The 27,482-nt window shown below is 48.5% G+C and overlaps 1 protein-coding gene across 8 annotated transcripts in view; it reads right to left on the bottom strand.

The window, feature by feature from the left end:
- Nucleotides 1-27,482, bottom strand: part of HERC1 (HECT and RLD domain containing E3 ubiquitin protein ligase family member 1) — a 1,817,725-nt gene that overhangs the window by 1,607,525 nt on the left and 182,718 nt on the right. For all 8 annotated transcript variants that reach the window (XM_085643727.1, XM_085643730.1, XM_085643731.1 and 5 more), the window contains one exon: nucleotides 18,824-19,015. In XM_085643727.1, coding sequence (XP_085499853.1) covers nucleotides 18,824-19,015 — 192 coding nt within the window. The remainder of the gene's footprint in view (nucleotides 1-18,823; nucleotides 19,016-27,482) is intronic.

Below are 27,482 nucleotides of genomic sequence, written 5' to 3'. Positions count from 1 at the left end.
GACGGCGGAGCGAGGGCCGTGTGGGGTGGTGGCTGGACCCCCGGGGTCGCGGCCGGGACCTTTGACACCGCCGACTGGACACGGATCTACCTGGCTGTATTTGAGAAGCTCTCCTCTGAAGTGTCCGGGACTGTCCCATCGCCATGGGGGGGAAGAACGAGGCGAAGCAATCCAGGCTCACGTTTGAGCATAAGCACCAGGCTAAACACCAAGCGGTGGACCTGGAGGCCGCGGAGTCCTCCTCGCAGGGAGCAGGGCCGGAGGGCGAATACCGGGCGCTGATGCTGGAGGTTCGATCAAGCCTAAAAAGCATTGATGCCAAGCTGGACGCCATGGCCTCCCAGTTGGAATCTGTCAGGCAGCAGGTGGACTCACACGAAACCAGGCTGGATAGCCTTGAGAACGGGCACACCGAATGCTGCGAGTTCAGACACGAAACCAAGAAACAACTTACATCCGTGGAAAAAGAACTGGAATTCCTCCGGGCCAAAACGGATGATTTAGAGGCGCGGTCCCGCAGGTCCAACATCCGTATCACGGGCATACCAGAGACGACGAACATTGGGAGAATGGAAACGTATGTGTCAGAATTGCTTCACGAACTCTTTGATCCGGCGCTCTCGCCGGTGTTCACTGTGGAAAGGGCGCACAGATCGCTTGGGAAGAAGCCGCCGGTGGGGGCGGCGCCGCGCCCTATCCTGGCTAAGATCCTGAATTTCCAGGACAGGGACCTCATCTTACGCCTTGTTCGTGAACGGGGGAAAATTGTACACAAAGGGAACAACATCTCCTTTTATCCGGACTTCACTCCCTCGGTACAGGCTGCCCGGAAGGAATTTCTACCGGCTAAAAAGCTGCTACTCCAGGCTACCGTCCCATATGCACTGTTATACCCAGCGAAACTGAGGGTGACACACGAGGGTACCACACATTACTTCACTGAGGCGAAGGCAGCGCTGAAGTTTGCTAAACGGCTTGGAGGAGCTGTGGCGAGACGCATGTCGCCCCGTGCGGAGGGGGAAGAAGGGCACCTGAGTAACAATGACTGACCCAGAAGGGTGCAGGCGGCATGCAATGTCCGAGTAGGGCGTTGCGCTTGGCGAATGTGGTGCCAATCCCTTCACACCCACGGTTGCTATTGGGGTCCAGCTTTCAGTTTATGAGGGGGCGTGTGGGGCCTTCGCTTGGCATGTGTGCCGTAATGGCCGAATTGATCCTCTGCGGCAAAGTCGCCCAATGAGATATGGGCTGCGGTCTGGGTGAAGCGAGTAACGCTGGTGCGAAGCGGGGACCGCTATAGTGCAGCCACCCTGTGTAAACGGGGGAGTACGCTTGGTGCACCACGCCCCATGGGGTGCATCCCATTGTTTGTGGGTTCAAGTTGCAAACACGCTTCGCGTGTCCAGGGGGGGGATTTGTCACAACCTGATTGGGGGGTTGGTGAGGGTGGGGGGAGGTGGGGGGAGATGGGTTGGTTAAAGTTATGTATGTTTTGGTACGATGGATATGTATTTTTGCAGATTACCACGATGCTACCACCTACAGGGCACAGGCTGTACACTAAGAGGGAGATGCAGTATATGTTTGGGGGCGGAGGAGGAGGGACGCATAATAGCTAAAGAGATGGCAGGCGTTAGGATATTGACGTGGAACATTAGAGGACTCGGGGACTACAAAAAGGCTCGGCTCATGCAGGGGTACCTCTCCCGTCACAAGGTAGACATCTGCTTTCTGCAGGAGATGCATGTGAACTCCACCCCCTCACTCAGACTGAAGCACTCACGTTGGGCACGGGTACACTCCGCTGTTTATTCTAATTATGCTAGAGGGGTGGCGATACTTATAAGAGCTGGGCTGGACTGGAAGGAACACCACACTCTCCTGGACACAGAGGGGCGATACGTTATTACCCATGGCGTCCTACAGGGGAGGTAGATAGTGTTGGCGGCGGTGTACGGACCTAATGTGGATGACCCTGGCTTCTTCAGGGAGCTATGGGCACGGATCATGGTAATAGACTGCTCCACGATTATCCTTGGTGGGGATTTTAATGTAGCACTGGTGGATGCGCTGGATCGTAGGGGTGCGGGAGGGCCTACACACACCAGAGCGCGGCAGGCCGTTTTTGATATCATGGAGGAGGGGTTGCTGTCAGATATATGGAGAGCCAGGCACCCTACCGATACTGTGGGGACATGCATAACGAGCCAGCACGCGGCTTGGTCCCGGCTGGACTACTGGCTGGTCTCGCCAGATGTGGCATCCTGGGTGGTCGAGGTAGATATTCAGGCCCGGTCACTCTCTGATCACGCCCCTTGCTTGTTGGTGGCGAGGGTACCTGATGCCCCTGCTCGCGCGTTCTCCTGGCGGCTACCCCCGCATGCGCTTACAGACGCTGCTTTTACTGAAGAAATTAGAGAGGACATCGTGAAATATTTCGAAAACAACACGGGGTCAGTGACTACTGAGGCGGCCCTTTGGGACGCATTCAAGGCGGTGATCCGGGGCCAGTGCATCTCTAGGAGGGCGGGGGTCCTAAGGGCAATACGCGGTACTCTGGGCCGGCTGGAGGGAGAGTTACGGGAATTGGACGTAAGATTCTGCAATGACCCGTCACCCGCACTGGCGGTTCAGATGAAGGCTAAGCTGCTGGAGTTCGGCGACGAGGCGCAGCGCGAGGTGAAGTTCCTGGGCAGGCAGGCGGAGGCCCGTCGATATGGTGAAGGAGATAGGCCTAGCAGAACCCTGGCGCGGCTAATTTCCCCGCGCGCGCAGTCCAATTTTATAACATCCATAAAGGACGGGACGGGAGAGCTCCGGTTAGGGCATGATGCAGTTCTGACTGCTTTCGCTCAGTTTTACTCGACCCTCTATACTTCCAGACAGCATGCAGCCCCGGACTCCCTAGACGCCTTCCTAGACTCAATCGCCATTGTCTGGTTTAGTGACCACCACCGTCGATATATGGATGTCCCGTTTACGGCTCGGGATGTCGCGTAGGTGATAAAAAGTATGCCAGCGCACAAGGCCCCTGGCCCAGATGGGCTGACCACCGCCTTTTATAAGACTTACGTCGACGAACTGGCCCCTAGGCTCCTCTCGGTCTTCGCTGAGGCCCAAGAGACTGGCTCCCTGCCGGACTCGATGCGGGAGGCACTAATAATCACGCTGCTAAAGCCGGACAAAGATTGCCAGCTGCTGGACTCGTACCGTCCACTTTCCCTCATCAACGCAGACGTTAAAAACTACGCTAAACTGATTGCAGACAGGCTTCAGCCCCTATTGCCGATGGTGGCACTGCCTGACCAATCGGGGTTTATCCCCGGCTGCGCCACGTCGCACAATTTACGAACGATATTCTCAGTACTGCACTATCTACACCCCTCCTTACAGGCGGCGGTCATCTTCTTGGACGCCACGAAAGCGTTTGATTCGCTGGAATGGCCCTACCTGTTTCGGATTCTTGGCAGAATGGGCTTCAGTCCCCTCTTCATAAACCTGATACGGCCCCTGTACGCCGCTCCCAGGGCACGAGTGCGGGTGAATGGGCTGATCTCCAAGCCATTTGGCATCTCTCGCGGGACCAGGCAGGGGTGCCCTCTGTCCCCGCTGCTATTTGCCATTGCCATGGAGCCCCTAGCGGCTCGGGTCCGCCAGCACCACACTGCTCGGGGCATCGGTTTTAGCTCTCGCAGCTTGCTAATTTCCCTGTACGCAGAAGATGTAACGCTGTATGTTACTAACCCCGCCGAGAACCTGGACCCACTGCTGAGGGAGTTCGTCCGGTTCGAGGGACTGGCAGGAATAGCTATTAACTGGTCCAAGTCTATTGCGTTCCCTTTGACGGATGCCACCTCGGAGGTGACTTCGGATTATCTCTTGCGCTGGGAAACGGACTCGGTCAAATATCTGGATCAGTCGCAACCTGAGTGACCTGTGGACGCTGAACTATGGCAGGGCGGTAGACTGGCTGGAAGGGAAAATCGAAATCTGGAACAAGCTCCCCCTGTCTTTGGTTGCGAGAATAGCCCTAGCAAAAATGGTGGTCCTTCCGAAGTTTCTCTACCTCTTTGTAAATCTACCGTTGCCCTTGACTGCGCATTTCCACGCGCGGGTGCAGTCACTGCTATTGACGCTGGTTTGGGCCGGAGGCCAGGCGAGATCATCCTGGGCGCTGCTCACCCTCCCGTTGAGGCAGGGTGGTCTGGGGGCCCCAGATATGGCACTATACTCGCTGTGTGCGCAAGCACAATTTCTGCACTTCTGGGTCTTCCCCACTCCCTACCAGCCGCATGTTGCGGTGGAGATGGCGGTTGCGGCTCCCTTGCCCCTGAGTGTGGCATTATACGAGAGGTCGCCCCGACCATCTGGGGATGTAGACACGGTGGCCTTGCTCCGCTGGACGTGGCGAGAGCTGCAGAGGAGGGCATGTCTCCCTCTCCTGTATGCGCCGGCTGTTCCCCTGAGGGGCAATCCATTGCTTCCCTGCCTGCAGGACAGGGGGGGGACGTTGTGATTAGAGGGAAGGTCCTGCACACTTTCGCCGACATTTACCCGGGTGGTACCTTCGGGGTTCCTGTGGTGGGTGAGACTGACTTGCCGGAGACCTTCGCTGACCTGTTCACTCTCCATAAGCTTAAAGAATCCTGTAAGACGTTCTGGCCTCAGTTCCCGGATGAGCCCCCGCAACTCCAGGCACTACAAAACTTACTCTCGAGAGCATCTCCCAAAAAACTTGTGTCCCGGTTATACAACTGTATGCAGGAGCAAGCCCCCGTCGTTGTGCCGTCCTCGATGCATGCGTGGAACGCGGAGTTGGAGGCCCCTCTGTCTGAAGATCAGTGGATCTTTTGTTGTGGGCAACTGAAGGAACTATCGCCTAATTATAGTTTGCGCCTCGTGCATTTTAAGTTCCTACACAGGTACTATCGTACACCCAGGTTGTTGCATCGTATGGGCCTCAGGGAAGATGATGCCTGTTGGAAGTGTGGGGCCGAAAATGCCACTTTTATGCATGTGGCATGGAGCTGCCCACGCATGGAGGAATACTGGTTGAACATCTTTACAGCTATTAATCAAATCCTACGTAGAACAGATACGCCGACTCCACTCCTGGGGCTACTGGGTTATGTTAAAAATACTCCACCAAAGACTAGGAAATTGCATGCGCTATTGCTCCTATATGCTAAGCGACAGGTGGCGGTGCGCTGGGGACGCAGATCCGTGCCTAAATTTACGGAATGGGTGAAAGATGTGACATATGGTAACACTCAACTTGAGCGCTTTTGGGAAACGATGCCGGTCACTTCCCGTCCCAGGGACATCTGGGAGCCCTTCTTGCAGTGGGCCCGAGAGAGGGCTGGCTCCCCAAGATCTAGATGTTCATTGGCTGGAGAGGTTTCTGATGATATGGGCTGATGTTGCTGAGGGGGTGGAGGTGTTCGCCTATGCTGCTGGGCTCTAGACGTTTTCACAATTGGTGGCAGCCGGCTGGGTGGGGTGGAGCGGATGCTGGGCCTCGCCGTGGGTGGGGTGGCACGCCGAGACTGGCTAGTCCCTGTGTCCGTAAACAACAGGGCGGAAGCCCGCTTATGTTACGCTGTGTTGGGGTTCGATATCCAAACATGATTGCTGTTGCTGTGTGCTACTCAATATGGGTTGCTCCCGTTGCAGGGTTCGCTCCTCGATTACTAGTGTGCACTGTTTGGTTACTGTCGCTTTCCATCTGTACCAGAGGTTGTTTTGGTTATGGTTATGTAAAAGTGATTTTGGGTGTAAATGAAAACTGATTATTGTATACATGCTGCTATACAGTGCTCGATTGGTTCAGAATTTGTCTGCTTTTGCTGTGGCTCTGTATATCTCTAACTGTAAAGTCATGGATTTGCTGACCTGAATAAACAGATTATAAAAAAAAAAAAAAAAGTATCTGGGTATTTATATCACAGCTGATCCAGCGAGTAGATTTGCACAAAATCTCTTCCCCCCTCTACAGAGATTGAAGCGAGATATGGCGCGCTGGAAAGCGCTTCCACTCTCACTGCTGGGCAGGGCATCCCTATTTAAAATGATTTCCTTGCCTCGCTTTCTATATGTATTTCAAAATTCTTCTGACTTAGTCCCGGCAAGCTACTTTAAAGAAATCAAAAGCCTGCAGTGAAGCCTGCTGTGGAGCGGGAAACCGCGCATAGTGCTCGCTAAACTTAACCTTAATTGGTATGATGGGGGAATTGGCCTGCCTGACCTTAAAAAGTATTACTGGGCAGCTCATCCAGCTGCCATCAACCATGGAACGTATTGACGTGCTGACGACACAGGATACGCAATGGATAGGTGGCTGTTAACGGGCGGAAATTATAATAGGGCTCTCTATTCGAAGAATGGGAAACGTCACCTGATGGGACCGACTAAGCACTCGGTACAAGTCTGGCATGCTGCTAATAGAAGCCTGGGGTGGGAGCATAAAGTGACATTGGCAACCCCTGTGGGACTCAGGCCTACTTGTGGAAATCTAAGAGCTTTGACAAGTGGGACCTCATAGGTATCTCTAAGATAGGTGACATCTGGGTAAAGGGGGAAGTCAAGTTGTTCGCCTCCCTGCAGCAAGAGCATGATATGGCTGCCACAGAACACTTTAGATATATGCAGGTTCGACACGCACTACAGACACACCTTCAGAAGGAAGTCACCCCCTCCCCCCCCTGAGTCCTCACCTCTCGAGGACAGGATATTGGACGGCTACCTGCCAACAAAAGTCATTTCGCTAACCTATACAAAGCTGGTAAATAACTCCAGTGAACCTCTCCAGGGCCTAAGAGAGAAATGGGAAAGAGATGGCATACTCCTGGACGATGAGGACTGGACAGGGGCAGTGGCCTCCCCAAGGGAGGGGGCTGTCTCCGCTAGATTAGAGCTGGTACAGCTTAAAATCTTACACCGAATTTACATAACAGGGCCATGTCTAGTGAAAATGGGGAAGGCGGAAGCCGAAGACTGCAGGAGACGCTGTAGGGGTGAGGGAACATTCCTACATATACTCTGGGAGTGAGTGCATATGCAGCGGTAATGGCAGAAAATACGTGACTTTCTCAGTGAGGTGCTCGATATCACTATTCCCCCAGAAGCCAGACGTTGCCTCCTAAATGTGAGGGAACTCACTGACCTTAACAACAAACATATTACATGGGTTATACTGGGATTGATGGTAGCGAAGCACAATTTTGCCAGCTTTGGGGGCCGCACAGGCACTGACCATTGCAGCCTGGAAGAGGGACATAGATTGGTGTATGTTCCGAGAAAAGACAGTGTATGTAGCATCGGGACGCCCCAGGAAGTGGTCTCAAATATGGAATGATTGGAATGTATTTCGAGGTAATATCTGTACCCCCTCTCCCCCCGACCTCTTCGGCCCATGATGATCCACCATCACCATAATTACGTTACCAGCTTATAATACCAATCTATGCAATCTATGCAACTACCTGATAGTAATTGTACTGCATCAAGCAAACTTCATATTATGATGTACCTTGTAATGTTGATTCTTTTTTTGTTTAATAAAAAGAAATTAAAAAAAAAAAAAAAAAAAAAGAGTAGGGTGTTCCCCCTACTGGAATCCTTCACGACCCATGAGCTACTAGCCATCTGCAGGCAAGTGTTAAGTTTTAGCATTCACACTAAACGCCCCTATGCACTTGGTACTGTGTTCCGTACAAACATCAAGGACTGACTGCTGCATGTCATTTTGTGAGGAATTTTTATGGTATGTTTTGCCGCGCCATATTGTGCAGAAGTTTTACAGAATGTTTTTTAAACTTGAGTAATATATTTCAAAGAATTCTGATCTGTATGGATATTTTATAGTGGAAGCCAATTTTCTGATGACAATACACAAATTAATTCATTATATTTTACCCAAGAGAAAGAACAAAAGTATAGTATGGATTAGTTAAAGCAACTGCAAATAGACAGAACATGCTTGAATTATATTTTAGTAAAAAGCGTTCCTATAAATTGGAAAGAAACTCCTTGAACCAATCCAATGAGACAATAGACTTTGATGTGCATGCCTAATTACAGGAATGAAAATATACAATACTGCAAGTAAGTGATGAACAAGTTACTTACCTTCAATAATGCCTTATCTAGTAGAGACTATCTAGCTGTAGATTCCTTACCATAGTCTAGTCCCACGCATCAGACTGGATCTGGAAGTCAATGAGCAGTTACACTGTGCGCCAGTAGGTGGTGTTGGTCGGTGCTGCATTGGCAGTGCAGGAAATGATGTGCGCAGTACTTATAGGAGCTACCTTGGCACGCTGACGGCAGCTACTTTCGCAATACTTTCCATGCCAGGAGCGCAGAGCCACGAGGTGGACTGACCACTGGTGTGAAAGAACGCCCCGATAATGGTGTCCCTTACACTGCAATCGGCTCGTACAGCGGGGAGGACAGGAGCGTCAGTAAGGAATTGGCAGCTAGATAGAGGCTCTACCAGATAAGCCATTACCGGAGATAAGTAACCTGTTCATCTGACAGAGACTTCTAGCCGATGATACCTTACCTTACAATAGATACCCAAACAATGCCTCCCCAGAGGTGGAAAGTCCTGAGAAAGCAGTGTCCATCGCTAGGGATCTGTCTGTCTAAACTGTAATGTTTTTATGCAAAAATGTCCACATTGATGCCTGACATATGCAAAGGACATGGTTTCCACAGGCTAACACAGTGGTCGAAGCCTTAGCTCTGGTGGAATGAGCACGCATAACCTCAGGGGGTTGCTTCTTGGCTAATGCAGAGCACTATCCATCTTGCGATGGTCTGTTTCTGCATAGCCTTCCCTTTTTTAGCTCCTACGTACCCCACATAGAGTGTATCACCCAACCAGAAGTGCTTTGTACGATCAAGGTTGAACATCACCACTATTTTTGTGTCCAGGCAGCAGAGTCTCTTCACCTCTTTGTGGGGTGGGGAGGCAAAGAAGGTAGGCAGGGTGATGTTCTGCTCTACATGGAAGGAAGGAGGCATGTGTCCAGAGTACCAGCTTGTTAAGGTAGAAAGTGGTGTAAGAAGTATGCGCCAAGTGTACCTGCCAATCGCTGACCCTCCTGGCCTGCGTTGTGGCCACTAGAATGGTAGTTTTGATGGTCAATAGCCCAAGAGGCAATTATGCAGAGGCTAATAGGATACACACATCAAGAAGGTAAGCACAAGATTTAGATCCCACTGGGGCATGATGAATGGCCTGGGGGGAAACGCGATGGAAGCCTTTAAGAAACCTAGGCACAACAGGTGACTTGAATAAAGAAGGTTGGTCCGCCAACTGCAAAAATGCTGCAAGATAGATAATCTTTAACTGTGCAAAGAGTACAGCCATAGAGCAAACAGAAGAACCTTAGAACGAGGTGCAGGAAGAGGATCGATGTTGTGGGAATCACACCATGTCACAAATTTAGCCCAATGGCATGCGTATACCGACTTGGCAGAGGGACACCTGGCTGCCAGAAAAAACAACATAGACTTCAGGAGGAAGATTGAAAGCGGTCACCTGTCGCTGCTCAATCTCCATGCAGGAAGGCATAGGGTGCGCAGCTTCAGGTGCAGAACCTACCCTGTTGCTGCGACAGTAGATCCTTTTAAAGAGGCAGCCGATGGTCATGCTCAACAGCTCAAGATATACTCTCCACACCCAATCCGAAAGCCACAAGAATAACTTGGGCCCGGTTGTTACTGATCTTCTTGAGAAATAGCAGCAGGAGTGGTGTAGGTGGAAAAGTGTACGGGAGACCAGAGCTCCACTTGAGACGAAGAGAGTCTCTGAGCAAAAAGCGCCTTGGTAACTCAAGCACGCAAAACTGCTGACATTGCACGTTCTCGCCAGTGGCGAACAGATCTAACCAAGGTTCTTCCCACTCTTGGAAGAGGCCTTGCACCACCTCAAGATGGAAATTCATGATCCACTAGGCATCTTCAGCTGTGTATGTATGCCCTGGCGTTCAGAGAGCCCGCCAGGAATTGAACCAACCTGGAAAATGCCCTGGCGTTGCTGCCATGTCCAGATACACACAGTCCCTCAACAAAGTGTGCACAGGCCCACCCCACCCTCTTTCTTGCAGTACCACATGGTATTGGTGTGGTCCATGAACACCTCTACTAGCATTCTCCTGATCAAAGGAAGAAAGGTTTCCAATGCCAAGCAAATTGCCCTTACGTCTAAAAGGTTGATGTGGAGCCCAGTCTTCTGATCTGCTCCTCTCCCAGAGGGCCGTCCCATCCGAGAAATTAAGTATCTGTCACTACTGTAAGCTCTGGCTGAGGAAGGGAGAGGGGTTTACCACTGACCCACTTGCGGTTCATCAGCCACCACTGCAGATCTTTTGCAGTTCTCTCCGAGATCTGGACCAGTTTGAGAGATATCCCTGATGCATTACCTACTGGAACTTCACGACCCACTGCAGAGCCTGCATGTGCCAACTGGCATGTATTATAAGCAGGATGCAGGAGGCCATTCTCAACCAAATCAAGAATCGGGGCTGAAACATCAGTATCAGAGCCTGAATATACTGGACTCACTATTCGAGAAGAAAAGCCTGAAACTGCACCGTCTCCAAAACAGATCAGATGAAAAGGAATATCTGAGATGGAATCTGGAGCGAGTGCGGCACCTTGATAGTGAACCCAAAGCGAGTGCAGAAGGTTCACCATAGTCTGGAGTTGGGACACAACTGTCTCGGGCATACTCGCCTTCAACAGCCAATCGCTGAGGTAGGGAAAGACTGGAACCCCTGACCTCCGCAAATGAGCTGCAACCACCGCCATCACTTTAGTGAACACTCAAGATGGTTGGTAAGCCCGATGGGGGGCACCGCAAACTGAAAGTGCTCTTGGCTTACAGTGAACCGCAGGTAACGTATGTGGGCAGGCAGAAAAGGGATGTGGGAATATGCGTCTTGCAAGTCCAGCACTACCTTCGAATCTCCCAGGTTCAGAGCAGACAGAACTTGCGCAGGCATCTTGAATTTCTACGTTTTCAGGAAGAGATTGAGATGGAGTGGGTCTAGGATAGGACCAAGGCCTCTGTCTTTCTTGGGCACCAGAAAGTAGCGGGAATAGCAACCACAACCAACTTCTGATGCTGGCACTCTCTAAAAGACTCCCTTGGCTAGAAGAGACAGCACTTCCTGGTGAAGCAAGGAGAGGTGGTCCTCTACAAGTGGGTGGCATGGGTGGAGGGGTAGTCACAAAGGGAAGCGAGTAGCCCCTCCGGATGATTTGCAAAAAACAACGGTCCCATGCTACTGAACGTCAGTGATGCAAGTGATGGCATATCTTGCCCCCATTGGATTCCTGTGATGCTCAGAGGGCAAAGTAAAGGGGTTTTGGAGGTTGCAGATGTCAGAGGGTGGTGGACTGGCCCGACCTCTAACTACCTGTCCCACATGGTTTATGGGACCCGCATTCTTGGCAATGAAAAGGCTGGGAAGCCGGTTTGCCGTGGTGGCTAGTAGGGAATGGACGTGGTTGGGGTACCTTTCTATGGCCACAAGAGGGGTTGAATGCAAGCTGGGGGTGACGAGGGTCCAAAGGCAAACCCAAGAACCTGGCTGTAGCTCTGATGTCAAAGTACTCCAGCGCAGAGTCCGCCTTCTCGCCAAAAAGACGAGAGCCATCAGTGGGCATGTCCAGCAGCAAGGCTTGGACATCCCCTGAAAAGCCAGTGGTTCTCAGCCAGGCGTGGTGCTGCAAGGCCACCGTCAATGAAATTGCTGTACCCGGTGAGTCGGTCGTGTCCGGTCCACTTTGTATGCAGTGTTAACTGACTGCAGTGCAAGGCTGGCGGAAGAGAACATTCACTTACTAAAGCCTCTTGGATTTCCTATCCGGTCGAGTTGTAGAGAACAGGCCAAGATTAATCCTAGACGTGGAGGCTTGGACCACCAAGCTGTCCGGGATGGGGTGCTGGGTAAGGAAACTGAGGTCCCAGGAAGCAGGGCAATGGCGACAGGCAATTGTCCTAGAATCAGGGCCCGAGCAGGACGTTGGTAAGGGCTTCATTAAAGGGGAGTAAAGGTTCGGCAGGTGCGACTCCTAAAGCACCTCTGTCAAAATGTTTGTCTGGACTGTCACTTTAGGTAGCAGAAAGACTAAGACCTCCGCCACTCTACACACCACCGTCTTCAACTTCTTGGGTTTGTGGGACTTACCCTACGACTTAAGAGTGTGACGAAGATTGACTAGTGTGGTTCCGTCAACAGTCCCAGGTGAGACTCCGCAAACAGTCCTTGGCGAACCAGGATCTTCCGTGTGATAGGATTTTGAGTGTTGCGGAGTCGTGCAACGTTGGGCGTTGAAGAGCTTAACGGATCGCTGCCTCAGTGCCTTGGGGTGTATGACACTGCAGCCCTTCCAGATCTTGGAGTAGTGGTCCCTCTCGGAGCACAATAAACACACCAAGTGTTTGTCTGTCACAGACATTTGCCTGTGACAGGCACCACATGCTTTGAAACCAGCCAGTTTCTTAGGGGACATCCTGTCTCACCGGGTGAGAAAATGTATCAAAAATCTGTTGACAAAAAGTCGAGAAAAAAAACGACTGAAGGTAGCTGTGACCGGATCAGCGCTATCTGGCGCAGAAAGGAAAGAACTGACGTCAGCACCCTGGGATGGTGCCTTTCGCGCACATCACTTCCAGCACGGACGACTCAATCTACCAGTACGCAGAGGTACTGCTCAAAAACGGCAGAACGACACCTGGGGAATATTCTAAAGTAAGGAACCTGCGGCTAGAATTCTCTATCAGATACATGAGGAAATATTAGCTACCAGACTACTTACTGTAAACAAATTAAAACATGGAGAAAGAAAGCTGGAGAAAATTGTGATAGCAGTATTTGTTTGAATTGATTAATGCAACAATCCACTGTACTGTGAATATTGACTAAGTGATGTTTCAAGAGATCGTCAATGTAATGCACTGCATGTTATGTTACATTGATTTGCATAGCGCACTAATAACCCAAGAGGGTATCCAGGCGTTTGAGGAGGTATCCAGGCGCTTGATGAGATAATAATTTTCTGGCAAATGTGTTACTTAAACAGGAACAGATGGGTGTAATTATCCTTAACACACTGCATGATACAGAGATTGTGTTCATATTTAAAAACAAAACTGGGGGGCGTGGCCAACTGCCGAGGGAAATGGCCGCACCGTAGCCGCGCTCCGTCGCGCCACTCCCGATTAATCTGTTTAAATTTAACTTGCCCGGCCATTATTGCCTGTGAGGGAGCCTGGCTGCTTCCGACATCTTGCCCCATGGCTGATATAAGTTTAGCCTCAATCGGAGGCAACGGAGCGGAGAGATGCCCTCTGAGCGAGTAGCGGGAGCTCCCACGGCCCTATGCGTGCCCCGTTTCCTCCTGGGCGTGCACGAAAATCGATGTCACGGCTGTGGCGTAGAGTGCGGGTCTGTGGCTGTGCTGACGGGGGCTGAGCTGCGTTTTCAGGCCTGGCGGGGAGGGAGCAGTCTCCGCTCTCACATTTCACCTTGCGGCCAGAATTCCCCCACACTCTGAGTGGCAGTGCTCCGGCGGACTCAGGAGGTAGGCACGTACTTTCGACGCGGCCTATGGATACTCACAGCCAGCAATCTGGCTTGCTGCACCCGACCCATCCATCAAGAGGCGCCTTCAGGGACAGTAGTAGCAGCAGGGAGTTGCCCCATAGCTCTGAAGGTGTGCCCTGAGCCAGCATTCCCTCTGCAGCCTAGGGGTGGAGGCGAGACCTCGGGGGCTTCAATCGAGCCTTGTCTCCAGTGGAGGGGACAGGGACATACCTTCATCCTCGCCTGGAGGTGGAACATTCCTCTGGCGAGTGGTGGCCACAGGCTACCGAAGCGCAGTGCTGATTGGAACCCTTTGATCGTGCGGGGAGAACCCGGCAAGCGGAAACCGACAAGCCAGTGTGGGTTACCACCCACTGCAGGCGGCGGTGAGTAGCTAGCTGAGATTGACATCCCCCCCTCCCTCCCCGGTGGCTTGGGCCCATCGTTGGCGTGATGGCGACTGGCCGAATTGGTCGCAATGCTGTTCAGGCTAAGCTGAAGAAATTTGCGTGGTAGAAGGGCCATGAGGGGGAGCAATCGAACCCCAAGCCAACAGGTGAGCAGTTGGAACCTACGCTGCAAGACATTCTATCGGCCATAACGATGGTGCACACCTCACTCGAAGCCCGTATCGACACAGTCGCCACAGAGGTATCTCTGATAAGGGCGGACATGAGGAAGTTGTCGAACAGCGTCGGGGCGGTCGAGGAATCCACAACGGAACTGAAAACCGATACAGACCTCCTCAAGCGACAAGTGGCTGACCTACAAACTGCACAGGAGACACTGTCCCTACAACTTGATGACTAGGAAGGCTGCATGAGACGCAACAACGTACGAATCTTAGGTGTTCGGGAGCGGGCGGAGGGTCAGACGGCTGACCTCTTCATTGAGGAATTGATTCTCCAGCAGCTTCAGCCAAGGGGCCTCTCCAAGTGCTTCTCAATCGAACGTGCCCACCGGGTGCCCGGGTTCAGACCTAAGCCTGGGGCGCCCCCACGGCCTCTCCTGGCAAGGGTGTTTTTTAATTTTTTTGTATTTTGCAGAGTTTTATATAGCGTGAACTTTACCCGAATCCAATCAGTTATCAGAGCGCTTTCCATAGCACCAGTTACGTTACATGAGGACACACATTAATTTTTTTTTAAATTATTATTATTATTATTTTTGTTAGGCACAGGGAGATTAAGTGATTTGCCCAGAATCACAGGATGTTCAGCGTTGTTACCGAGACTCAAACCCAGTTCCCCAGGTCCGAGGTCGAGCGCCCTAGCCGTTAGGCCAACTCCTCTCCCCTTTTTCCGCGATAGAGATGCTATTCTTTAGACGGCGAGGGCGGCCCCACCAAAAGTGATTGATAACAGCAAAATCACCTTCTTTCCCGATTTCACCCTGCGTGTTCAGAAACAGCGGCATAGCTTCCTGAAAGTGAAACGCGTGCTGAGAGAACAAGGAATCAAGTACGCCATGCTGTTTCCGGCTAAGCTGCGGATCGAGTCGGACGGTAAACTGTGGTTCTTTACTAGACCGGAGGACGCCTGAGACTGGCTCGAAGGCTGGAGAACTGTTGGCCAGCGTCTCCACGGGCCAGTGGGTGGCCCTCGGGCTACCGGTGGACAAGGACTAAAGCAGGGGCCCCCGGCCCGGGGGAGACTCAGCAAACGGAGGGATAAAGACCACAAAACTGCAAGTATAGGTGACTGCCTATGGAGTTGGTGGGCTCCCTGAGCACGCACTACGTAGTTACAGACTGTCTTGGAACACATTATTTCTGGTAACGTCCCGTCATGTTGTTCACTGTATATACATGCTTTCTTTCTAAATGCTTGCTGTGAATGTGTTGCCCCTAATATCATGTTAATGCAGCTGGTTCTCTCAGGATGTTGGAACTATATACGTTAAGGGTCCAATGGCCGGGGTTGTTAGCGTCTTCACGCATAGATGCCCCAGGGAGGAGGGTTGTATCATGTTCCCTAAACTGTTGAGGGTTGGCAACAGACACTCTGCAAGTTGGGGGTGGTGGGTGGTTCTGAGCCCGTTATGCAGGGAAGCAGAGTGGGGGGTGGATGTTGGGGATGGGATGGTAGGGGCCTGTTATTGTGTTTTGTTCTTGGTATTTGTACTATGGGGATTTTTGATTGTTGGAGTATACAAGTTACAGGTCAAATAATGTTGTGTCTCATTTCTACCATCGACAGTAACCTTAAAGGGAAGTTAGATAAAATTTGTGTTGCTGTACATGCGTGCATCTGTTCTGACAAATATAGGCATGGGGGGCCACACCTCCAAGTTGCAGGCACTGAGCCCTGGTGAGCAATGGGGTACTCAGGTCCATTTGTACTGACATTAGCTGACGGGGGTTATTATGGAAACATCACTCTCCGTGCTATCCTGGAACGTGAATGGAATGGGGGACAAAATTAAACAGGGTTTAGTGCAGCAATACTTAAAACGAGACAGGCACCCGATCTGGTGTTATTGCAAGAGACGCACATGGTGGGCAATAAATGCAAAGCCCTTACACGATGGGGATACAAACTATTGATACACGTTGACTATACTTCTGGATCCCGTGGGATGGGTATCCTGGTCAAAAAGAACCTGGCTCTCACATCGACGCGTACATGGGCAGACCCACAAGGCAGGTTTGCAGTATTGGAGGCGCAATGGGAGAGTATTCAATGTGGTTTTGGTGTACCTCCCGCTGGCACTGGGTAAAGAGGCGCTGGTAGACTTGGGGAAGATATTAACCGACCTTCCCATGGGCAACCTGACAGTGGGAGGGGACTTTAATATGACTATGGACGATCGGAGAGATAGATACCCACAACAGCCACTGTCCCGACCCCATACATATATGGAGGAGTTCACTACAGCCATGGGCCTCACTGATGTGTGGCGTACTGATGTGTGGAACTCACTATACCTATTACTCCAATGCTCACAAGAGTTCATCTCACATCGACTATTTCCTAACACATTCGGCATACATATGTCACTTTCGCAATCCCCACAATCTACCGAGAGGTATCTCAGACCACTTCCCAGTGAGGGTTGAACTTACAAATTTTGACTGCCAGCCGTGGGCTACAATAACTCTCAGCCCCTGGTAACTAATGATCCCTCATATCAAAGAGGAACTACTCACACACACCGTCAACTACTCCAAAGAAAATGTGGGGTCAGTAGACGCAGCACAGATAGTATGGGAAGCCTTTAAGGTGGTAATGAAGGGTCAAGCCTGGTCCTTAAGGTAGGGTATACCAAAAAAGGCAGCAACAACTAGTCCACTTGGAAGGTGAACTCCAGCAATTAGAAGACGAAAGTATCAATACCCCCTCGGAGGAGGTCATGAATCGCCTGATGCTTAACCAAGAGGAATATAGGATCCTGGTTAGAGAACAGATGAATGCTAAACTCTTCCACACTAAAAATAGACTGTACGAACTGGGAGACAGGGTGGGAAAATTATTAGCGTGGTTGGAGAAGAGGGAACAGGGTGAGAGATGGGTGCCTAGGTTGACTATTGGGGATGGGTCGCAGATCACACACCCAAAGGACATGGCGGATGAATTCGCGGACCACTTGGAACAAATTTACACCCCATCCACCACATAAACGACAGAGGACTCCTGCCAATTCCTCTTGGATAGTGACCTTTCGACACTCTCTGATAGTGACAGAGAAGCATTAGACGAAGACTTGACGGACCACGAAATCCAACAGGCTATGAGTAAAATCCAATCGGGGAAGGCGAAGGGGCCTAATGGGATCCCCATAGAATTCCAGAAAATGGTTGCCACCCAGACGGCGCCTCATTTGCGGGCCATGTATGACGAGAGCTATGAGGCGGGGATTCTACCAGAGGATCAGCGACTAGCATCTATCGTCGTGATCCAAAAGCCGGGGAAACCCGCCGACGACTGCGGCTCCTACCGACCCATTTCTTTGATCAACGCGGAATCGAAAATCCTACCGAAAGTACTAGCCTTACGCTTGGTCACGGTTATTTCATCGTTAGTCCACCCGGACCAATCTGGCTTTATGCCAGGGAGAAATACGGCGCTCAACATTCGGCATCTTCACAACGTGCTCGCGCGCCGAGTGTTTATTGAGGAAAACGCAGTGATAATATCCCTTGATGCCTCATTGGTGTTCGATTCTATCGAATGGCCATACTTATTCGAAGTTCTGAGACGTATGGGCTTTGGTCCGAAATTCATGGGCTGGGTGAAACTGCTATATACGGATATTCGGTGCAAGTTCGAGTAAATAACTACACGTCTCGTATCTTCTCACTGAACAGAGGCACTAGACAGGGTTGTCCCCTATCCCCCCCTAATCTTCTCCTTAGTGCTGGAACCGCTAGCCTCCTAGGTCAGACGGAACGTCATGGTGAGAGGGTTGAAGTGGGCGAAAGGGCATGATGACTGAATATCGTTATATGCCGATGACATATTACTTTACCTCGCCTCCCCATATAGATCCCTACATGGGGTATTAAATATATTCACGAACTTTGGGAAATACTCTGACTATCCTATAAATTGGAGCAAGTCAATACAGTTTGTCCTCAAAGGCCAGGTTCCCCGGCTCCCCCCGGGATGCAAGGTAGAGGTAACCACAGAGGGATTTTGATACTTGGGGATTTTTATAACCTCGGAATCTCAACCCTTTTATGATCGTAATCTTGCTGCTCCTCTTGCCCGGCTACGTACAGATGTTAAGCACTGGCGATCTCTGCCCCTCTGTCTAGTGGGTCGAGCGGCTCTTTTTAAGATGCTGGCCCTTCCACGATTCCTCTAGATCCTTCAGAACTGTCCTCACAGGGTCCCAGACGCATACTTCTCAGGGGTGGAGAGAAGTCCGGACGCTACTATGGGACGGAAGAGCCCCTCGTATAGCTATGAATACGTTAACCAAGGGGTGGTACGACGGAGGCATTGCCCTCCCGGACATTAGACTTTATTATTGGGCATCGCAGCTAATGGTAGTGAATCATTGGATCTATCGCTCCCCGATGGATCCAGCCTACTTGTTGGACAAGTACCAAATGGGAAGCGTGGGATACTTGGGGGCACTGTACTCTAAGGCTCGGAAAGGACAATATTTCGGCCCCACATTTTGGTTTTTGGACCTTAATTGATCAAGTCATCTGCCAATAAATATATTTCCCCACAATAATTTTGCTCCACAACTGCAATGCCATTGTGATCACTTACCATGAAGAGGCCACTGTAACTCCTGATCCTCGAGGAGGACAGCTGCTGGCAAAAGCCTGTTAAGGCAATCAAGAGGCGGCAGCAAATCTAGCAGAAAATTTAGTAATGGTCGGGCTACAGATACTGGTAGTAACAACAAGGAGTTCACAATCTGACATAGCATGCTGCCGGCTGCAGACACGTAGATCACATCTAAAAGAGAAAAAAAACATGATGTTAATGCTTGCACCATTTTAAGGGAACACAATGATATGTTAGAATAGAAAAATGGACCAATAAAAATAAGAACATGTTGCTTGCCTGTAATGATGGATCTTCTAAACTGGAATTTTTTTTATACACCTGCTTGCTTGCATGAATAATATCGAAGTTATATCAGGAATTTTCCAGGAAAGATAGTTCATGTTACACGGAGGGAGGTTGGGGCGTTTTTAGCACCAGTGAAAAAAAATGGCAGCCATAGTTTTTTTTTTTCTTACTTTTGGGATTGAGGGGGCAGTCAGCCCCCTCATGGTAAATGGAACTGCCCCCAGAGGCATACATTTGTAATTATAAATTTGTTTTCCCCAAGGGGGAACACAACATTTTCTGTTGAAAAAAGGGGTGTTGGATTGGACGGGGGCGGCAAAAACAAAGTGCCCGTCGTACATTAGACCACTAGGGAGGGTGATGGCCAATGTAGGATACATGTTTTTATTTTTATTTTACCAAGCACCTATAAACCATGTCTATTGAAACTTTGTGTCATGTCTGCATGCTTTTTTCAATGCAAAAACTTTGTTGGAATTTTACAAAGCAATGCAAATGGCTAAATGGCAAAAAAAACGCATTGTGCTGCACTGCGTTACTTTGAGTTAGGGAGGCTTTCCCTGAGTGGCACATGTGGGTTTTAGTGCATCCAGAATTGATTTCTGACACAATTCCATATCTACAAAGACTTGTAGAGATGTACTTGCACCAAGATCCGGGGCCTCTCTGAGGCTGGAGTAGCAAGATGAAATATCTTCTCTCCTGTTTGCATTTCTGCTGCACTTACAGCACACATACATAGAGAAGGAAGTCGCAGAGGGTAGTTTTTATGCAGGAGGGGCCCCTTCCTTTAAAAACTATCCTGATCATAACACAGACACCAAGGGTGCCTTTGTTGGTGTAAGGTAGCACACAGTGCAACAGCACATGGAGCGAGCAGAGCTGTGTAATTTATTGGAAGATTTGGTGCAATTCAACTGCACCACTTGCCCTATGAAATATGTTGTGTTACTTCAAATGTGGCAGGTTGAAATAATATTTAGGTTTTTGTCTTTTTTGTGTCTTTAGAGGAGCTGTAGCAGCATATCTCACAGAAGCACACACTGATTTCAGACCTTATTTCTGCCTTCTAAGTAGGACAAAGTGTTCCAGAAGGAAGGTTTTATTTAGGTTTCAGACAGGTTGTAGTCAGTCAACAGAGATGGTGTCTCGATGGATGACTGCTGATGAGGCCCATACTCGAGTTATGGAGGAAAACTCTAAGGCAGGAACACATAAATGAGACAGAATCTGAGGGAGAAGAAAATGGAACAGAAACTGCAAACGTTTTTTCAGTCGGTGGATGTACGAAACTGGACTTCTGTCTGGGAAGGGACAACACCCCCGGACTGGATGGTCTGCCTGTAGAATTTTACAAATTATTAGTGGATATATTATCACCATGTTCTGGCTACCTACCATGTATACCATAGTAGTGTAACTGGGATACCTTAAAGACAACCAGAGAAGCACTTATATTATCCCTACTCAAACCGAAGTGTAATCCCTTGGAAGGGGCATTGTACAGAGCCTTGTCCATGTTAAGAAAATAAGTTACTTAGCTGTAACTTTAGTTCTCCAGTATTGAAAACTTTCATAGATTCACATGCTTGAATCATTCCCAGTCACATCAAAATAGCAATGCAAAGCTATTACAAACTAGAAACTAGGCCTAGGCCCATTTCAGTTTTGTAATATATCCACCTCTTTTTGTAAAAGAGCCCAAATAAAACACACAACCAAACAGATCAGCCTCACCCTCTAGAACCCTCTTAAGAGAACCTCAGTCCTTCAGATTTTCGTAGAAGTAGTGCCATAGGATAACCATAAAAGTCAAAAAAAGGTTGAGCTTTCCCGGGGGGTGGGGGAGGGGGAGGGTGGTTCACATGTGAATCTATGAAAGTTTCCAATACCGGAGAACTAAAGTTACAGGTAAGTGACTTATTTTTTTACTCCAGTATTGGAACTTTCATAGATTCACATGCTTGAATCAGAGTAGCAGTTATGAGCACATTTCTTGTCCTGATCTCCTTCAACAATGGTACAGAAGACGAAGGGGTATATAACCCGGTCTGCACCCGTACTGAACAAGAGTGTGCGGAATTCTTGCAGGATTTTGCGCTCCCCCCCCTTGTTTCCAGAACAAATAGATCGACTGGAGGCAGACTTCACGGGGGAGGAAATGGGGACGGCCCTCAACTCCCTCCAATCTGGAAAGGTGCAAGGGCCCAATGGCCTCCCGGTGGAGCTCTTCAAGCGACAGACCAATATCATCACTGGCCCACTCCTCCGGATGTATCGGGAGGCGCGAGAGGTGGGTAGGCTTCCGCCTGACCAAAGAGAGGCCACGATAGTCGTAATCCATAAAACGGGCAAGCCGGCTGATCTTTGTTCGTCCTACCGCTCGATCTCAATTTAGAACCTAAGGTCTTAGCTAAGGCCCTGGCAGACAGGCTGCTATCGGTCCTGCCGGATTTGGTACACGTAGACCAGTCAGGGTTCATGCCACGTAGGAGCGCCCGACATAATTTACGCTGCCTCTATGGAGTGCTATACATGACAGAGGATGTGGGGGCCACCCAGACAGCATTGATGGCGCTGGACGCCTCAATGGCTTTTGATAGCATTGAATGGCCCTATTTGTTTATGGTGCTCCAGCGACTGGGGTTTGGTCCCGTATTCTGCAGTTGGGTTCGGCTTCTATATGAACAACCGAGGGTGAGAGTTAACGGTGCAGTGTCCAGAGCCTTTCCGCTACGAAGGGGCACTAGGCAAGGGTGTCCTCTGTCCCCCCTCCTCTTCGCATCAGCCCTGGAACCGCTGGTGCACTGGATTAGGAGGGACAGGTTGTTCTGGGGCCTGGCATTGAGTGATGAGTGGGAGGAGCGTATTTCTTTATACGCAGATGATATTGTGTTAAACATGACCAGATCCAGAAAATGGTCGGGTCGTGCACAGACCGAGCGAAGTGAACAAATTGACAAATTTGTAGGGTGCCTCTGAGGTATCACTCTCATAACCCAGGGAGTGTGAAAGGACAAAATAGATTCTCATGCGTTGGCTGAAAGCAGGCAACGTCCCTCTGGGCACACCTCTGTGAAGCAAAAGCTTATGGCATATTTACACCGTCTAGATATGACGTTGAATGAAGAGGTAGTAAATACTTGAAGTCGAAATACTTATTGATCGCTGATTAATCCAAAAATGCTTCATGCACTTTTAATGCAGTGATAATGATATTGTATGTATTCCATATCATCTGGTAGCCATGTTCCCAATGCATTTCGGGCCCATTTGGCCCTTCATCAGGGGAATCTAAACAAAAAGATACATGTGTATAACTCAACAGTTTCAATGAGTGATTGCGCCATAAAACAAAAGTCAATGGAGGTCCCTGCCAAAATGTTAACAAACGGTACCTTGATGCTGTTATTACCACATTGTCATGCGCTGCAACACTTAATTAAACACATTCAAAAACGAAAGAAAACATGCCGTGTGAAGCTAGAATCACAGTGATAGGGAAACAGAGAACCTATATTACCAACAATGGTCGAAGAGGTAAACCCAGAAAAAGCCACTTTCAGTGCTCGGAAAAATACGGGGAGACGGACAAAAAATAGGTATTTACAGCTACTTAGCGTCATGAGAAAATCAATCATAAGCACACTCCAAGCGGAAAAGTGAAACGCGTAACATTACTGAGTTAATGAAGTGTGAGCTGGCGTGCAGAAAATTAAACACGCAAGTGCTCCTATTAGAATCAAGCATTTACCTTGAGGTGAAAAATCAGCGGTTCGGGCTGTGAAACAGCAGTGCCGGTCTACGGTCACAGGATACGTGTGGAGCCGCTCAACATGCAGCGCGTATAAAAAGCAAAAGGAAGCCGGTGCAGACCGGAAATGAGCGCTTGTTAGACCGCGTCACCATTTGAGATTAGTGAGGAAAAAACGACGCCATGTTGGATGTGTTAATGCGGAGACGGTGTGAATGAAATCTATGGATTGGGTGAAACATAATCCCGTCGTGCTTTACAAATGAAAAGGAAACAGAATGTGATAAAAACAAACTGCAAGAGATGTGTGAGAAAATAATAATAAATGGTGAAAAAATAAATCGAAAGAAAGGTTGCAAGCATGCACATGCAAGTGTTTATAAATAGCAAGCGAATTCCAAGCGGTCATTGAGACCCTTCGGTTTCAGAGAGTCCAGTTTGTAAATCCAGTGGTTTTCACGTTGCAGTAGAAAGGTGTCATTGTCTCTGCCCTCCGTTTTCATCACATTTTCCAGAACCATAAATTTCAGTTGCGAGATGTTATGATGTTTCTCTAAAAAATGAGTGGCCACAGTTGATTTCAAATTGCCTGTGCGTATATTGCTTTTGTGCTCAAGTATGCGTGTCTTGATCTTCCTTATGGTTTTGCCAACATATACCAGGCCACAAGGGCATTTTAGTAGATAAATGACATTGTTGGTGTCGCAAGTGGCATTGACATGCAATTTGATGGGAGTACCTCTCATTGGGTGTGCAACTGAATTGCCCTTGATGATACTGTTGCAGTTACTGCAGTTTAGACAGGGGACTGTTCCTCGAAAAGGTGTGATGGGTGCAACAATCCTGGGACGGATTAGTTCCTGGATGTTCTTACTCCTCGTGTATGCAAACATCGGTGGATTGCTGAAAATGCCATTAAAATCAATCTCAAAAGTCAACATTGGCCAATGTTTTCTGATTGTTTGTTTGAACTTATGACTCATGGTGGAAAACCGGGAAACCATTACCATACGATGCTGTTCTTTGCGTGTAGTGGGTTGTAACAACCTTTCACGTGGTGTATTAACCACTTTAGTGATAGCGTTGGAAATCACCTCCTGGGGATAACCACGGGTGATAAAACGATGTGCCATGGCCTGGATTTGATTATGTGATTCTGTGTGGTCTGATACAATTCTTTTCACCCGCAGTAACTGTGAAAATGGTAAATGATTCTTCAATGCCGGTTGATGGAAACTGGTGTAATGTAGCAAGTTGTTCCGATCTGTGTCTTTCCTAAACAAAGTGGTGGTGAGTTGATTGTCACATATTGTCAGTTGAACGTCCAAATATGTTATGGATGCCTCATGGAAATTGAAGGTGAATTGAATGCGATCATTGATCTGGTTTAGGTTTGTCAAGGCTGTCTTGAGGGAATCTAGTGAGCCAAACCATAAAACAAAAATGTCATCTATGTAACGCAGGAATAGGCGTGCATGTGTCTTCCAAGTATCCAAACTCAAAATGAATTTATTTTCAAATGCGTGCATGAACAAATTCGCGTAGGTGAGCGCGGCACAATTGCCCATCGATGTACCTGTGAGCTGTAGGTAAAAATTGTTGTTCCATCTGAAATAGCTTTGATACAGTGTAAAGGTGAGAAGTTCCATCAAGAACACTTGCAGGTCATGATCCAAATCAGACTGTAGTAATACCTCTTCAATTGCTTCAATCCCTAGGTCATGAGGGATGGTGGTGTAAAGTGACTTGACGTCAATGGTGCACAGCCACACTTCTTTGTCATTAGGCAGTGTAACCTGATTGATCTTGAGTAAAAAATCGGTGGTGTCCTTAACATATGTGTTCATGCGTGTAACGAACTGTTGCAGATGAACATCCAAAAACTTGCCAATTGTTTCGTGTATGCTGCCCCTTGTGGATACTATTGGACGTAGTGGAGGCTTCATAAGATCCTTGTGGATCTTGGGTAGCATGTGAAGGGTTGGTGTTCTGGGGTGTTTGGAAATTAAAAACCTCTTGGTTTTCTCATCAATGGTTCCATTTTCCACAGCCTTGTCAACAATGGTTAGTAATAGATTGGCAAAACTGACTGTAGGGTCTTGAGGCAAAATCAAGTACGTGTTGCTGTCATTCACGTGTAGATCTACCTGGGTCTGGTAGAAGGAGGTATCCATTATGACAAGGGCGCCGCCCTTATCTGCCTTTTGACAAGTGATGCTCTGATTGTTTGCCAAATTATCCAAAATTGCTCGCTCTTTGTTGGTGAGATTTTGGAGTTTGGAACGTTTCCTGAAGTTGAAGGAAAGAATGTCATTTTTTACCAAATTCTCAAAAAGGTCCAAAGTCTTATGAGAAATTGGAGCTTGAAAGGTACTCTTCGGGCGAAGATGTTTAAGCAAGTGTGATTCAGACTCGTGCTCGGATTGTATTACGTTTTCAAAAAAATGTCGCAATCGCAGGTTGCGCATGAATTTAAACAGGCATATATCCAATTCCAGTTTATTGGTATGATAAGTTGGTACGAATGATGTTCCTTTTTGTAATGTTCTGATGTCCATTTCTGTTAGTTGATACTTAGAAATGTTGATTACTAGTTGTTCAGGATTCATAATTTCTTCCCTTTGTTCCGTCGGCCTGGTGCTGGTTGCGACTTCGGGCTGGGCATGGTTGGTAGGACGTCTTTTGCCCCTCCTGGGTCTATTTGATCTTTTTGGCCTAACTCTAAAAAAGGAACATTGGTATCGGGTTGAATCGGAGCTATGCCTCCTTTATGTACGGTTGCTGAGGGTTGGCTCATCGTGCGTCTTTCACTGTCCGAGGATGACGTGTCTGTCTCAGTATTGGGGTTGGAGGGTTTATTCTGTCGTCGTCTTGCGTATACCTCTGCCCAAGAGTACACCTCCCCTAGCTTGTAGTCTAGGGTGTCTCGTTTGTACTTGCGGATCTTCCGCTCACTGATTTCTTCGGTGTATCTGTTAAGTTGTGTGTTGATATCCTCCAAGGTTTTGTCCCAATCTTCTAGAGCAATTAACTCGTGGAGTTCTGTTTTGGTCTGAGCAATGTCTTTGTTGAGTTCTTCCAGGACCCTAGATAACTCTTCAATAATAAGTAGGATCAAATCTAATGAACATTTGTTCAAAATGGCGTACCAGCGTTCCACGAACTTTGGACTATTTCTGCAAAGCAAAGGTTTTAATGGCACTCGAAGGCCTCTCGGAATCCGCTGAGCACGGTGGTATCTGATCAAGGTGCTTGCATGAAGTCTCTGATTGATCTCACGTTTGCTGAGATAAAGGAGTTGACGTAAGCTATCTTCTTTGTTTCTTTTGTTAGTAAATGGCGTGCTCTCCTCATTGATGAGTGCATAGATCTTGGAGGCGTCATCATCTGCAAAGGCAAATGTGTCGGCCCGTAAGTCTGTCAGGCGCGTGATGTCATCATAGGCCATTTTTAATCAATTCTGATGTGGTCGTGCTACGAACCGGTGGGTTAGACACAATATTGAAGATCCAGAAAATGGTCGGGTCGTGCACAGACCGAGCGAAGTGAACAAATTGACAAATTTGTAGGGTGCCTCTGAGGTATCACTCTCATAACCCAGGGAGTGTGAAAGGACAAAATAGATTCTCATGCGTTGGCTGAAAGCAGGCAACGTCCCTCTGGGCACACCTCTGTGAAGCAAAAGCTTATGGCATATTTACACCGTCTAGATATGACGTTGAATGAAGAGGTAGTAAATACTTGAAGTCGAAATATTTATTGATCGCTGATTAATCCAAAAATGCTTCATGCACTTTTAATGCAGTGATAATGATATTGTATGTATTCCATATCATCTGGTAGCCATGTTCCCAATGCATTTCGGGCCCATTTGGCCCTTCATCAGGGGAATCTAAACAAAAAGATACATGTGTATAACTCAACAGTTTCAATGAGTGATTGCGCCATAAAACAAAAGTCAATGGAGGTCCATACAAAATGTTAACAAACGGTACCTTGATGCTGTTATTACCACATTGTCATGCGCTGCAACACTTAATTAAACACATTCAAAAACGAAAGAAAACTTGCGTGTTTAATTTTTTGCACGCCAGCTCACACTTCATTAACTCAGTAATGTTACGCGTTTCACTTTTCCGCTTGGGGTGTGCTTATGATTGATTTTCTCATGACGCTAAGTAGCTGTAAATACCTATTTTTTGTCCGTCTCCCCGTATTTTTCCGAGCACTGAAAGTGGCTTTTTCTGGGTTTACCTCTTCGACCATTGTTGGTAATATAGGTTCTCTGTTTCCCTATCACTGTGATTCTAGCTTCACACGGCATGTTTTCTTTCGTTTTTGAATGTGTTTAATTAAGTGTTGCAGCGCATGACAATGTGGTAATAACAGCATCAAGGTACCGTTTGTTAACATTTTGGCAGGGACCTCCATTGACTTTTGTTTTATGGCGCAATCACTCATTGAAACTGTTGAGTTATACACATGTATCTTTTTGTTTAGATTCCCCTGATGAAGGGCCAAATGGGCCCGAAATGCATTGGGAACATGGCTACCAGATGATATGGAATACATACAATATCATTATCACTGCATTAA

The sequence above is a fragment of the Triturus cristatus genome, chromosome 3_1 (assembly GCF_964204655.1).
Source record: "Triturus cristatus chromosome 3_1, aTriCri1.1, whole genome shotgun sequence".
NCBI classification, from domain to species: domain Eukaryota; kingdom Metazoa; phylum Chordata; class Amphibia; order Caudata; family Salamandridae; genus Triturus; species Triturus cristatus.
The sequence above is the reverse complement of the archived record's forward strand: the minus strand, read 5'-3'. Positions and strand labels throughout refer to the sequence as shown.